The sequence below is a fragment of the Propithecus coquereli genome, unplaced genomic scaffold (genome assembly GCF_000956105.1).
Source record: "Propithecus coquereli isolate 6110/MARCELLA unplaced genomic scaffold, Pcoq_1.0 Scaffold507, whole genome shotgun sequence".
In the NCBI taxonomy this organism is placed as follows: Eukaryota; Metazoa; Chordata; class Mammalia; order Primates; family Indriidae; genus Propithecus; species Propithecus coquereli.
The window spans coordinates 1179485-1195504 of record NW_012150919.1 but is presented as its reverse complement, the minus strand read 5'-3'; the positions used below and the strand labels follow the sequence as shown (position 1 = coordinate 1195504).

The 16020-nt window shown below is 42.7% G+C and overlaps 1 protein-coding gene across 1 annotated transcript in view; it reads right to left on the bottom strand.

Moving 5' to 3' along the window:
• The window catches only part of ADAMTSL3 (ADAMTS-like 3), a 291707-nt gene that overhangs the window by 43195 nt on the left and 232492 nt on the right, over positions 1-16020 (bottom strand). Inside the window, exons 21-23 of the mRNA XM_012656530.1 lie at positions 13411-14479; positions 8272-8399; positions 5166-5294 (exon numbers count right to left, since the gene is read on the bottom strand). Coding sequence (XP_012511984.1) covers positions 5166-5294; positions 8272-8399; positions 13411-14479 — 1326 coding nt within the window. The remainder of the gene's footprint in view (positions 1-5165; positions 5295-8271; positions 8400-13410; positions 14480-16020) is intronic.

Here is a 16020-nt window from a genome sequence, read left to right as displayed (position 1 = left end):
TTTTAGTAGAGACGGGGTCTCGCTCTTGCTCAGGCTGGTCTCGAACTCCTGAGCTCAAACAATCCGCCCGCCTCGGCCTCCCAGAGTGCTAGGTAGACATTTTTTTAAGAGATGGGGTCTGGCTATGTTGGCCAGTCTCGCCTTGAGCTCATAGGCTCAAGGAATCCTGTTGCCTCAGCTTCCGGAGCAGCTGGGACTATAGGTTCATGCCACCATGCCCACAGCTTTAGACCTTTTTGAAGCAATAAAGCATTACGACTAGAGCTAAAGTTCTATCCGCAAACTTTTCCTTCTTTTCTCTCCCAGGAGTACCAACAATCTTGACGTTGGTATGCTTCCCTCTCTCTGCTACTACAAACAATGCTGCAATGCACATTCTTGAAACCATCTTTTTCATACAAGGGCTATATCCACAAGTAGAATTTCTGGTTTTGAGCATCTTTGAGTTGATGAGATTTTACACAATAGTTCTCTAAATTGGTTCTTCCATGCCAACCCTTGGTAATGTCAAACTCTTTAAGTTTTGCCAGTCTAATAGATTATAAAATGAAATTTTACTTCTATTTTAATTTCCTTACCAGTCAGAATGAGAATATTTTCACATGCTTATTGGCCATTAGGGTTCCACTTTTTGAAAACTGACTGTTCATATCCTTTGCTCATTTTTATATTGAGTAGCTTGTGATTTGTATTGATTCACAGAAGTTCTTTATATATTCTGGATACAATACAATAAATACTTTCATCTAGAAATGCAGCTTGACTTTTAAATTTGTTGACAGTGTCAGACAGGGATCAGAACTTTTAAATTTTAACGCAGCAAAATTTATCAATATTTTTGTAACAGCTTATTGAAATATAATTCACATACCATAAAATTCCCTTTAAAAGTGATAAGTCCATAGTTTAGTATATTCGCAGAGTTGTGCAACCATCACCACTATCTAATAGATATTTTAGGACTTGCACTTTTTGTATCTTTCCTATCCCGAAGTCATAAAGATATCTCTTATTATAAAAGTTTTTAGGTTTCTCATATTTTAGGCATTTAACCCAGGTAGAAGTTATTTTTGGTAGAGTTTTTTTTATATTTATAACCAATTATCCTATCATCATTTACTTAACAGTCTGTCCTTTATTTGGAATTTTTAATTCTACTGCTATTAAATTCTGAGTTTTTATATACTATATGCTTGAATGTGTGTGGGCTCCATATTCCATTTATCTGTCCATCCTTCTTACATTGCTGTAAGTCCTCAGCTTTAAAACAAGTCTTTACATTTGATAGAGCAAATCTCACCCAGCTTGTTATTCTTTTAAAGTGTTTGCACTATTTTTGGCCACTTGCTCTTCCATATTAATTATAGGAATAGTTTGTTAAGTTCTAGCAATCCTGTGGGACTTTCTTTTTTAAATTGAAATTACTCTGAATTTAGAGATCCAAAATTTTATATATTTTCTTGGATTTTCAATGAGGATAATTACATTATGTATAAACAAGAAAAAAATTTTCTAATTATTTTATTTCCTTCTTTTAAAAATAGTTTTATCTCACTGCATTGGCTAGTGTTAAAGCGGTGTTGAACAGATGCAGTGATGAAGGGCATCTTATCATTTTTCCTGATTTTAATGGGAACGTTTTAAAGTCTCATCATTAAAGTATGATGTTTGTAGTAGGTTTTTGATGGGGACTTTTTAAAAAAAGTCAGAGTAAGGATGATCCTTTCTATTATTGGTCTGCCAAGAGGTTTCAACATAATTTTGTGTTGAAGTTTGTCAAATGCTTTTTCTGCATCTGTTTTTCTGCAGCTGTCTGGTGGGAGGTGAGGTGCTACCCACAGTCGTAGAACTTTTCCTCCTAAAGCAGTCGTATGTGGATGTTCTATGACTACCATCATGAGATGTTTTTATTCTTTAGCTTAGTTGTAATTTTGAAGCATCTCTAACCCCTCTGGACAACTGCAGTTTGTGCTAAGCAGCAGTTGCCCAGCGCACCTTGTGTTTAAGAGATGTTGTACTCTTGGGGCTGGGCCATCGATAGCTTTGCCAGCATCATCCGTTTGGGAATCACCATATTCCTAGCTCAACCCCATTCCACTCTGCAGGCCCAGAGTTTCTTAGAGGCTAAAGAGGAGTGAGACATGCAACACAACACTTCAGAGCAGGGCCTCACATCAGCTGCATCTCTGATGAGCTTAAGGTATAAGACAACACATAAGACACACACAACAGAAAATTATAGGGTAAGTAATTTTCTCACTGCGCATTAACATGAGGAAAAGTAAAACATGCAGCTGTGGACGTTACTGGTCATTTTCCTCAGAGGAGCTTTCCTTTCTTACCAGAAGGTGGCAGAGAGGGTGCACTTTAAACTATCCCCCGCTTTTAGCCTTTTAGAGAAAAACTTTTTTTAAAAAGAGCATAAAGAGCAAGACAATAACTCTTGCAACTTAGAACTTTTAACCTTTAGAAATATACAGATTTTCTGGTTCTGTTATTTACCATAGTTATTAGAAATATTTCTAAGAGTGACTAGAGATAATCGTTATTGAAATCTATACCATATGAGTAAAACATAGTGGGCTGTAACAAAGAAATATGAATTTGTCTAGAAGTCGTGAATATGTGCTATGGGATCTGCAAAAATGAGTTCATTATAATTAGTGGAAAATATTTTAAGGCAACTGAAAAATAAAAAAAAATTTTATATGCCACTGATTTACAGAAATCCCAATTTAAGGCAGTATTCAATGTTGTAAATTATGTTATAATGTCCTAGATGATAACCAAAGTCCTTCTTCCAGTAATATAGCATATTTCTTGTTTTGGAGAGGAGAGTATGAATGATACATGACTCACCTACAGCTACATACTAGCTAGTGAGAGAATTGTCTCCAAAACCTGAGTTTTCTGACCCTTCAACTTCACCATCTATCTTTTAAAAAGCTGAGTCTCCACAGAAAGCTAAGTTAGCTATAGTTTCTGCCCATAAGGAAACAGTGTAGGTTCACTACAGGTTTGTTTAAAATGGTGGCTCACGCCTGTAATCACAGTGACTCCTGAGGCCGAGGCAGGAGGATTGCTTGAGGCCAGGAGTTTGAGACCAACCTGGGCAACATAGCAAGACCCCATCTCTAAAAATATAAAAAAAAAGTCCCTGCTACTTGAGACGCTGAGGCAGGAGGATAGTCTGAGGTCAGGAGTTCAAGGCTGCAGTGAGCTATGATTGTGCCAGTGCACTCCAACCTGGGTGACAGAGTGAGATCCCCTCTCTAAAAAATAAAATTAAAAAAAATGGCACATAACTCAAAGACTGTGGTACATCCAGAGGCAGGTTTACTCTGAAAAGGAAAGAGCTCCTGATGAGTTCCTAGGGTCTGGGTCCACAGGGACGACTGCCAGGTGAGGAAAGACTGAATGGGACAATTCCCAGCGAGAGCTGAAGTGTAGGGAAGGAGGGGCGATGAATGCGCCCAGCACTGAGCTTCCTGGAGGCAGAGGCGTTGCAGAGCAGCAGCAGCACAGCTCAGGGAGAGAGGGCAGCCGGAACCAGGGAGGGCCAGAGACAGCCCACATTCCGACTGGGCCCAGATGAGAACAAGGCGAGTTGAATGGTCTTTGCTGGTTGGCTTTACTCACAAAAACAGTTTCCACTGAATCCAGTCCCTGATTTATAACAGCAAATAACACACCACGATCCTGTCAGTGGCTCCTCTCCCTGAAACCCTGATTTTAAACTATTGTAGAAGTGAGAAATTTAGAAGTGATGTTAAAAGTTGAGGTTTCTCTTCACAGAAGTCAGATCTGTTTTCCAGAATCCTCCGCAGGTGTAGGGCTACAGAAACTTTAGACATTGTGGCTTGGCGTCTGCAAAGTTCCGCTCTGCTTTTCTCCTTGCCGTGGCCAGAGAATGCCGCCCGTTCCGTAATGCGAGGTGTGTCTTGCCAGAAAACTCACATATTTGTGGGTGGAGTCAGTTGGGAGCCCGGAGAGATTTTTCAAAAGTCTGCGTAGGCCAAACACCGCAGGGACTTCCAAGGGGTGAAAAACAATGCCGTGGGGGTTAACAAATTTCCACTGTTTGCGGAGCCAAAGGTGCAGCTATGGAGACATGGCAAGCAAACGACCGTGACGCGGGAGAGAGCCCGGATGTTGGACGAGCGTGTCCTGGGCCCTCCCACTGCGTGCACGTTCACCGTGTTCCTGAGCAGTGGCACAGGCGCTCGGTCACTCTGGGCCACCTGGGTCACAGCCTAGCTAGCATTCATCTTACGTGGCTGCAAAAACGGGTATCTCATTAGAACTTGGAAACTCAGGAAGTACAGTTGTCCAGAGAGTTAAGTCGATGCACATAAATCAAGGGAATCACAAAGTCATCTTAAAATAGTAGATCTCAATTTAGGGGAGTCTCTTAAAGAACTGATAAGAAGCTATTCACACAACCCCTCACCCCCAGCCCTCCCGGCCCCTGCAAAATGTGCATGTGTACGGCATGTGATATTATCTACAGTTCAGGGAGGCACAGGCCAGGTTAAGGCCTAAGAATCCATGGCTTGAGGACACAGAATGTCCCTAGGGTAAGGCCAGGTCAGACTTAGTGTTATTTCTGTCAATGAGAGCATGTGCCCATTAGAAAGGAGGTTTGTCTGCAGTTAGAATCACAGAAGAAAGAGTCCCCGAGGCACAGGCAGCTGATGCCCACCCAAGGACAGTCCCAAATAGAGCCTAGGCCAGGCGACGTTGACATGTCTGCTCCCTGAGCTGGCTTTGCCCAGCACACCCTGTGTATACCTGGAGGACACGTCCAAAAACTTCCAACAGGTCCCCTCACTCCGACTCCATATTCACCGAGCAGCGTCTGACTGAAAGCCTCTTGTGCAGATCCGCCCACAGGGACGGAGCGTTCTGGTTGTGCCAATGTGAACACTCCAGCGTGCACGGCAGTCACAGTCCACTCTGGAAACCAGTGAACTGGCGTTCTGTTTGCACATTGTCTCATGAGCTGTGTGAGCTCACCCTTGAGACTTAGATCCAACAGCAGAGAGCTGGAAAATCAGATTTTCAAGCCTACCAGGCTGAGGTCTAGAATGCCAAAGTGCCAGCTGGCATCTCCTGGCAACACTGGGCTGGCCACACGCCCTCCCACTGGAAATGACCACACTTACCTTTTACAGGGCATTGGATTGTCACATTTGCTTGAAGGGCTGCCTCCACGATGCCTCCAACCACGACAGATACATGGTTGTGCTGCGGCTTGGTGATATTTCTTTCAATAGACAAGATGACAGGTGCCTCTTAATTCAAAGGGAGCAGGAAACTATGTTAGGTTCAGGCTTTTGCTCTTTGGTCAACCGTGTTGCATTCGGCAAACTTTGCTGAGCTCTTGAGAGCCGGGGTGGAGTCTTGGTTCTCTCTGCATCCCTCATGGTGCACCACTGGGACCTGCACATGTGTTGCTGGAGGTGCTCAGTGGACACACGGATGGATGGATGGGTGGTTGGATGCATTCAAAGGAGCATCGCAACAATCATATATAGACCATGAGGATATTTCAGTTTTATAATCAGAATTGATGATAAATTTCTCTTTGATAATTTGAAAAAGAAGGAATTCAGAAGTTTGCAAGAGGCAAAGGAGGCATGGCAGGGCAGGAAAAACACCTCGGCAGTGCAGCCCTGGATGAGTTGCAGCAGGGCCAAATCACACCAGGGCTCAGGACCACCTAACTCTTTTTCTGGAAGGAGGGATGTGAGATATTGGGGGAGGGGTGAGGAATACAGAGCAGAAGGTCCTGATCCATTCTGTTGTCCCTGGTAGGAGTTACCCCAGATGGAGAAGCCTCTAGGAGCCCTCTCACATTGACCCAAGAATAGTAAAAGGTTCTATTTGACTTAAACATTTACCAAGTGCCCACCCTGTGGTCTGTGCCAGGCATAAGATGGGAAGTATCTCCTCTCTTGATAAGCACAAAGTCTCCTGGTGCAGGGGGAGATGCAAGCAGGTGTTTTCTAATGTAAATGTGGTGCGTAACCCTCATAAAGTTTTTCTGTACATGTCAGAACAGGCATATACTGTGTGTGCCAGAGCCAGGCTGACATGAGGATGCCAGAACATCACCGGGGTTCGGAGCTCACTCAAAGCTGTGCTGGAGAAAGATGAGGCAGGCAGGAGGCCACGATTCCTGTGAGGCCTCTTCTAACAAGCTGTATGTGCACCTGGGCAAAGGCTTCCCTGTCTGGGCTTCAGTTTGAATCTAAGTAAAAGACAAGGATTGAGCTAGAAGACCTGTTAGGTCTCTTACAACTGCAGTTCTCTCCACTCAATGTGTGGTTCAGAAAGGCCCTTTTTGACCTTACTTTAATAAACTCATTTCAATCCAAAAGAGAAAAGCCATTACTATCTAAAGACTATTAACTGCAAAGAGGTCTACTTAAAACGGTATTTACATTTCTCTACACTGGGGAAAGTGTCAAGAGAGAAAATGTCTTAAGTGCCCAATTTATGAGATTGTATGAGGTTATCACAAGTGGATTAGACCTGTCTGTAAGAGAAATTCAAAGTTAACATTTTAATTAACATGAAACAAATATCTGCATAAATTTTACATGGAAAAAATAATAAAAACAAGGCCACAAAGAGTCAAGAATCCATTTGAGGACTTTTACTTCTTTGCATTTTAATACTTAGTTAACAAATTAAGTAATTAACTCACTCAAGAAACATACTCTGTGTCGGATGGACTGGACAGTGGGAGTACAAAGTTGAAGAACACACATTCTTGCCCTCAAGGGGTTCACAGACCCATGGGAGACAGCATTACTACGCAGGGGTGTGGGTGTTGAGACAGAGAAAGGAGCTGGTTACCCAGGGTCTCTCGGTAGCCTGCGGGAGGCAGGGAAGGCAACATCCTACGAGGGGACCTTTGACAGAGCATTCCTGTGCCTTAGCTCTGCTGCAGAGTGTGGTTTCCCTGCACTGCCATCAGCACTCACATGCAAGCTCCTGGAGGGAGAGGCTGTGCTTCCTCAACCAGTTTTATCACCTGTGCGCAGTTAGTGCCCGAAAAGAGCTGGTATTGGAAACCACGTATTCTAGGGAGGAGAATCTAGGACCATGCTTGGGGGACCAAATGTTCCATTTTTTCCTGGAGTGTCTGGGGTGGTGGAAAGCCATCCTGAGGACTGAAAAGACAGGAATGCTTTGTCGGGGAGAGGGCTTTGGTTGTCACGCCTCGTTCTACGATCCCTGAGGGACTTGAACCAGCTCTACCAGGAATGTGGATCATTCTGGGATGGGCTTAAGGGGAACTTGAGAGCTGCAAGGCAGGCCCCCATCCCCCCAGGGATTCCAGAACCCTGGGGCTGGTGCTCTCTGCAAAGGAGCTGATGCTCCCAGGACAGAACCACCCAGGAGGACCAAGACACAGAAAACCAAAGCCTGCACGCCCTGTCTTGAGAAGGCAGCCGGGGAGGGCTCCTACAGATTCAAGGACCTTTTAAACTCATCTGGTCCAACCTCCTCATTTGTATTAATAGATGTGAAGTACCTGCCACAAAACTCAACACTTGGTTGACTAAATGCTGGATTCTAATCTCTGATACTGTCCATTTTTTCATCTTAGTCCATTTGAGCCACAGATAACCAGAAACCACAGAGTAGGGAGTTGTGGGATGGCTGTTTTGTTTTATTTTTAGTCCCAGAACACGAGCTTGCCACAAGGAAGCATTGCCTGCAACGTCATTACCTAAAAATGTTCCTTTATAATAAAAGCACGTTTTAATATCAAAATGACATTGTCCACCTCCTATGAAGACACATACTAATTTACCGTTAAAATTAACTGGAGGTGTTTCTCAGGATTGGCAGGTAAGCCACTGGGAAGTATATGCCAGACTGTAAAGGATAATTATTCTCTTTCACTGACTGGTGGAACTCTAAAAATGCAAAGTCCGTAATATCAACTCTGCCAATGAAACCCTGTCTCATTAATTCCCAATTCTTAGAAAACCAGCTCTAGAGCAGCCATTTTCAAAATGTGGTCCTCAGACCACCAGCACTGGGCATAATTTAGGATTATGTTAAAAATACCAATTCTCAGACTTCATCCCAAACCTGAGTCAGAACCTCCAGGGGTGGGTCCAGCAACATGTGCTTTAACAGGCCCTCCAGGGGATGCTGATGCATGCTAAAGGAAACGGTTGCTTTAGAGTTTGATGCTAAAAACAAGCAAACAAAAAAACAGGCATTCTGGGTTTCAACCACGGGAATTACCTGCATACAGCACAGAAGAACTCTCCACATCTGAACCGAGATGATTAGCTACGGAACATTCATATATTCCTTGTTCTTTCCTTGTGGGATTCCGTATCTGCATCTTCTCAGCTCCATCCAAAATTATTCTGTGGAACAGTTAGAAAGAGAATGCACCCTCGTAAGACATTTAACTGCTCTAGGGTCACGGCGGGTTTCAGAGAAAGAAGACTACAAAATTATAGGCTTTGGGCTGGCAGGGTTCCCTGAAGACGATCTTGTCAAGCACCTGGGCTGTAGACAGGTAACTACAGAGACCAGGACAAGTCTGTCCTCTTCCTTAGATTCACGGCAACTGTGGAGGGGGACAGTGTTTGGAGATCCAGTCTTCCCATCCCACTGTTCATGAGAACAGACTTTTCTGGATGCATGCAATGCTTAATCTACCACTTTCAAGAAAGACAACCTAGCAAACCTATTCATTTGCTGGATGTTAAACTTTCGTTTTCTGCCCAAATCCGTCCTAACCAACTGCAGGTGTGGATTTTCAGCTTGGATTTTCACACTGGGAGTGGGTGGGCTTCAGTTACGACTGCTTTGCAATGGATCATTGTCTCATTACTGTACGAAGAAGTCAGTCAAGGTTGCAATGCTAAGGCTGTGGTATATATGGGATTTGGACCATGCTGTTAGGAATTAGGGCTCAGCTGCATGAGTTCACTGTAGTTTCCCAGTTACTGATATTCCTGAAAACTGGCATGTACATATCACCTTGAGAATCAGAGTTGGTGAGGTGTATCCAGATTAGGTAATTATTCAGAGAAGTAGGAAAGAGCCCTTGTTCTCCTTTTACTTTAATTTTATTTTTTTCTTAACAATTTGAATCTGCTTCTGAATCATCTGGGTCAGTGGCCTGCCCCATCCCACTTCACAGATCTTAGCAATGTGGACTATTCTAACCTCTAAATACTGCATGTTTCTTCATGAGTTGAGTGGGGCCACTTCTTCATTTCCTGTCACTTCATGTCACTCACCCCATACTCCAGCCATAATAAACTTCTAACTGTTTCCAGAACATTCCATAATCTTTCATCACCCTGAGCTCTTGCATGTGTTGTTCACTCTATTTGAAATCGCTTCCCCCTTTCTGGCAAACTCCAACCTACCCACTGAGTCCTAGATCAAGTGTAATTTCCCCTGTAAAAGTTCTCCCCAATGCTCCTAGAGTCATCTTCTGTACCGTCTGGGCTCCTTCTTCTCTGGTTCATTTATTTATTTGATGAAATGTCTGTTTCTTTCCACTAGATTGTGATTGTTTCAAGGGCAGGGGCCAAATCTTATTCACAGCTGTGCATTCTCGGTGCTCGGCACAGCGACTTTTACATAGCAAGTTCTCAAAACGTCTGATGACTAAACGTAGGAATGACAGAATGGAACAGAATAATGGCGCAGGGCACAGGTCCAGGGATGCCACCCCGCCAACACACCTAAGAAATACACAAAAGTGGGCACAAGTCAAAACCACTCAAGTGTCCCAGAGCAACAGGAATATGGCAAACCTGACTATTAGCAGGGCGAGAGTGTCACTGTCAAATCCTACTGAGGAGAAACTGTTAAAGACAAAAGTCTAACCAGTAACCATACACGAAAAATACGCACACCAAAATGTTTTCTTAAATCATTTCATATATATGTTTGTATGATTCAGCAATTCTCAAAGAATTCCCTTGTTTGGTAGGCCTCAACTTAACAGTCCACGGAGAAACCACTGAGATTAGAAACAGCTGACCACGCAGGAACCTTACAGGCGCCCAGCCTGGTTCCACCCCTGGGCTGCAGAACTGGCAGGTGGAGTTCTAAGGGATCTGACCTTGGCCTCTGCTGCACAATCTTACTCTTAACTTGAACTAATAACAAAGCTGATCTTTCCACCTCTAATTAATCCACACACAGCCTTCCCTTCCCAGCTGAGATTTCTTACTCAGTTGGCCTCCGAATGGTGCTCCACACCTACAGTCTCCTCGCACTGCATACAGACTCTCAGAAACTCCATTTCTGAATTACTTCAACTGAAAAGATTTGTGAGATTCAGAAAATACACTAAAGGTGACCTTTGTTATGTCAAGGAAATTAAACATAAATTGAACAAATTAATCGGGTAAGTTTGAGAGAAACAAATGGAAATAAAAATGGATCTTATTCTCTTAAAAAATTAAAACCAAACGATTTTACTAGACATATGAAATGGCTTCAATTTCAAATGGTTGATCCTTAAAGTATATAGAAACACATCTGAGTAGGATGTACTGTATGTCAAAACCTCTTTTTTATAAGAGCTCAGGAGTCTCAGCCTGAGAAACTTACGTCAATTCCATTCCATCAAATCAAACTATTCAAAAATCAACTCAATTCAACAAATATTTATTTAAACTGACCATACTTCACTGCATCACCGTAGGATTTATGTGGCCACAGTTCAACTGATCACTTCAACCGTCCCAGCCTCCCTTTCCTCACAACTTATAAAATGGAATTGGTGAGTCAGAACAGCAGTCTTCAAAGGGTGGTCCTTGACCCCCCCAAGAGTCCACGATTTTTCGTAATAATACTAAGCATTAAAACTATTTTCATAACACTACTAAATCATTACTTGCCTTTTCGCTGTGATGACCTTTGCACTGAAAGTGCAAAGAAAGACAGTGCAGGGAGAGCTGCCGCACCTCAGTTAGACCAAGGCGGTGGCCTCACATTGCACCAGTAGTGGCTGTATTCTTGACTTGCAGGAGAATCAAAAATGCCAGTTTCACTTAAGGATGTCCTTGATGAAGTAGTAAAACTTATTAATCTTGCTAAATCTTGACCCTTGAGTCCATACGTTTTATAACCTGCAGGACAGGATGGGAAGAGCCCACAAAGCACTCCTGCTGCACACTCAAGTGTAACACGTCAGCGTGAGTGTTGGAGTCACTGACTACTAGCTGCTTTCCTCACGGAATAAGAATGACTGACGGACGAACTGTGACAAAAAAGTTCCCACTATGATTCGACCTGGGGTATTTGGCAGACACATGCATTGTTTTCAATGAATGACGTGAGCTGGACAATTCAAGGAAACAACTTGATAGTATTCGTTGCCAATAATAAAACTTGAGCTTTCAAGTTAAAATTAGAATTTTGTAAAACTAGTAATAGTATCCACCATTGTGAGCTTGACAGCTTCCCAAAACTCAAAGACTCCTCTGATATGTGATGAGATTAAAGAGTATGTGTATTTTTTATATTGTGTAACAAGAAATGTCAATATTTGCGTCAATATTTGGAAGATCTGTATAACTCAGTGAGCCAATATTTTCCAAATGACCAATCTATAGTGTTACAAAATCTTGCCTGGGTAAAAAAAATCTAGTCAAAGTGTAAGATAAACCAATAGATTTTCATGAACAGAGTACTAACATTTCATTAACATGGTTTCAGATTTCACATTCCACCTAACACGTGACAAACCACTATTCGTCCAGGTTTAGTGTAAGTATTAAAGAATATTCACAGCAATCTGAAAGAGTGTTAAAATATTCCTTCTTTTTCCAACAAACATATCTGTACGAGGTCCATTTTTTTCTCCATGTACTTCAGCTAAAACAACGTATCATAACAGATGCAGAAATGAGACTCCAGCTGTCTTCATCATGCCAGACACTGAAGAGATTTGTGAAGATGTGAAGCAGTTCCACCCTCATCAGTAATTTTGACGGGTGAGGGGAGGGGTGGGATAATGCTTTTCAAAAAAGTATGTCATTTATGTGAACATGTAATGGTCTTGTTTTTCCAAAATGGATTAATAGAGATTTTTAAATGTTTCTTGGTTTTAATTTCTAATAAGGCAAGTAGCAAGATATAACTCAAATTTCAAAAGTTCTTTGAGCTTCTCAATCATTTTTAAGTTTAAAGGGGCCCTAAGACCAAAAGCTCTGAGGACTGTTAAGTCTGATTCCACTCCTAAAATTTCATTGCACTCTTGTTCAGACTTCTGGGATAAAAAAAATCCAAAAATTAGATTTTTTTCTACCTTTTCAATTTAAGACATGGCCTAATAGTTTATTGTAGAAAAACTGAATTTTACCTAGATTTCTTCTAAAGTTTCACACATTAGGCTTAATGCACAAAGGACATGATAAAAATAAAACTTGGATTTTGAAAATACCTTCTGGTCTGCTAAACAATTTTACGTCTGCTGTTTTGTTTGTGTCTCCTAACAATCCTTGGAGATAGATAAGGTATAGCTTGAGCTCTTAAATGCAAATTAAAAGAAAGAACAATGTCTATAGTTCTTTGTATACAAATAGCAAGATTTGAAGACAGTAATGAATGCAGAAGTAAATTAATATCTGTTATCCCTGCTGTTTTATGTAAAATAAATGAAATGTGACATTTTTGCACTGACATAGAAATCATAATAAGACTCAATATTGTTTTGAACACCTCACAAAACTGATTCTAATCATCTTACTTTTGGATTGTATGACATAAAAATTGCATGATAATAGAAAATTACTTCAGATACCCCATATTTCTATTAAGGCTACGATTAATATTTGTGTGATATTTAAATACCACTGGTGGTGTTCAGGAGATACAGCCCTGGTTCTAAGTGGCCATGGAACAGCCATGGGATTCTGTTTCCTAACGATCTCATCGGAAAGGTTAACCCCTGCCCTGACAACCTCTCGGGGCTGATGTGAGCTCAAATGAGATACCACACTCCCAGATACAGAAGAGCTCTATGTATTCGGATTTGTAGATCCAACATAATGTAGGATTACTATCAGCATGCTTACATTTTTAATAGTCTTATATTGATTTTATTTTCAAATGCTAAGTGCTGTGCAAAGGGGAGAGTCTACACATGCATAAACTCATTCTCATTGTGTCCAGTCTTGTATCACGCCTATGTGATGGTGACTGGGACAATACGATGGTCTAATTTACGAAATTCCAATGCACATGTGAAAAACATATCCTAACATTTTTAAGTTTCTTTCCTAAAGAATCCTGTTGGAAACACATTCTTAGGAGACGGAATTTGAAAATATTTTCAAGAAAACTGGAATAGCCATTAAGAAGGTCCTAGAAAAATGAGCACTGCATTCTTACTTTACTTACTTTACCGAAGGCTGCAATGATGTTCCGTCCTTGGTCCATGTGTATGTGGCCTCGCCGGGGGTCATAAGCTCACACAATATGTTGATGACCTCTGTCCTTTTTGTAATGTACACTATATTTCCAATCCTTGAATTTATTGTTTTATTAAATGAAATGGAGGGGAGCTGGCTTTGCCTGACGAGAACGGGCCCCTTTGGCTTGAATGTCAGCTTGCCTGAGGTTTTCGCATCTGAACTTTGGGGTGCAGTTCCTGCCTCCCCCCTTTGCTGAACGGGAGGCGGTTCTTCCTGGATACCCCTCCACTGCCTGTGCGTGGGCGGCGCCTTCGCTGACTCAGCCGCCAGCTGATAGATCACCTGGGACGCCAGGTCATCGCTCACCTCCCCGGTTTCCACGAGCTGACTCATGTTTCTTATCAGTTCATCAAACTGGGCCATATCCATGCTGTACGCCCCCTGTTTAACTGCCGCTTCAAACTGCTTATTCTTAAACTCCCAGGAGTCGGAGCTTCCTGCAGCACTGCTGCAGTGGCCGAACAGAGCTCTCAGGAAAGGCTGGTTGTTAATTTGGCCGTCACCCAGGTACAGCTCGTTTTCGTTACTCCACGTTTGCCGCATTTTATGCCCCGTGACTCCCAAACTACTGGCTTCGTTGTGGTCCGTCCCAGGATGTTCCCTCGTGCGCTCTCGGAGGGCTGGGTGTGCGATGAGCCGGTTGTCAGTACCGATGAGCTTGAGCACAGCTGTGTCCTGCGCGGAGCCGGCGATGCACCGGTACACGCCGATGTCGCGGGCCGCAAGACTGTGGATTTTCAGTGAGCCAGACTTGGTGATGCCCAGCCGTTTGGAGTTCTGCAGGCAGCGGCCGTCCTTCTCCCATTGGATCAGAGATTTCTGGAATCGTCGCACCGGGCACTTAATAATCACAGACGTGTTGGGCAGCAAATAGGCCCTGCTGCCGACGGTCAGGTTAATGCGCTTCTCTTCCCTGGTCTGAATGTAGACTCTCTGCACGCCGAGGATCTGAGGACCCTGCTCACCAAGTTTTGTCTTCATCTCCGGTTTCACTTCTACAGGGAAAAAAGAAAGAAAAAAAGCAAACAAACATCTCAAAAATAAAAACTTTTCACAATAAACTTCCAAGGCTGACACAAGCCAACAAATGCATCTTTTTAAATCTTTTAAAACACTTGAGAATGAAAACACGAATAAGGTAGAATGGGTACTTTGAAGCCAGACAAATCGTATACACCCATAGATTGGGGCAAATTTCACAACTAGCACTTTAGCCACAAAGAATGCAAGTGTAAATGAGTTGATGAAAACATGTAAATTGTTTCACAAAACCTTGGTTTGGGGAGGCATGAGGTTAAATGGCTCAATGAAATATAGGGAATGGTTATTCCTAGATTTAGGGAATATTTCTTCTAGGCCATGATTATATGATGCTTCATAATTACCCAGCCTCTGGGTACATGTTTTCATCGATAAGGGGTTAGTCCAATATACTGGGCCTCCACCATCTGGTAGGGAGGCCTTCAGGGAGCTATCTGGCTTGGAGCCATCGTTTACATCAAATTTGAGGGAAGAAGTCACAGTGGGAACATGAGTGAATATATCTGAAGTATCTGAAAAGGAAGATGAAGTTGACCAACTACAGAACATCACCCGAATATGTCAATTAAGCGAGCATGGAGGGGCTTAGGAAGCAACGGAGAGCTGTGATCAAAAAAGAAAAGGTAGGGTCAGGTGCAGTGGCTCTCTCCTGTAATCCCAGCACTTTGGGAGGCTGAGGTGGGAGGATCACTTGAGCCCAGGAGTTCGAGACCAGCGTGGGCAACATAGCAAGACCCTGTCTCTACAAAAAATAAAAAAATTAGCCAGGTGTGATAGTAGACACCTGTAGTCCCAGCTACCAGGGAGGCTAAGGCAGGAGGATTGCTTGAGGAGTTGGAGGCTGCAGTGAGCTATGATTGTGCCTCTGTACTCCAGCCTGGGCAACAGAGTGAGACCCTATCTCTAAAAAAACAAACAAAAAAAACAAAAAGAAAAGAAAAGGTAGAATAGGCACTTTGAAGCTAGACAAATCTGAGTTTGAATCTTAGCTCTGCTGCTAGGACAAATTCAATATCAACTCTGATCACAGATATTCTAACAAGCAGCTCTCAAACTTTGCTATACATTAGACTCATCTGTTCCAATTATTATTTATTGACGTCAATGTTCTGGGTCCCATCCTCAGAAATTCTGTTTTATGGGGCGCATCCAGCGCATCAGAGTTTTTAAAAGCTCCCTGGGTGACTGAAATGTATGGCAAAGTTCGAGGACCCTTTCCCTAGAGGGTACCACTGGATTAACCAAGGCAGGACTCAGGCATTCTTGACCCAGCTTCTTTTACTAAACGACAGTTTGATGGGATGTTGCTGGTCAAGAGGGGAGAGAAAATGAGAAGCAGCATCTGTGTCGTCTGGGAGAATCCTCCAAAGTCTTCACAACCGACAGTGTCTTCTGTCGGAAGAACGTGGGAGGATTTCTTTCTGGTGTCAGCATCAAAATTCCTTATACAGCTGACCCTTGACCAATGTGGATTTGAACTTTGCAGGTCCACTTA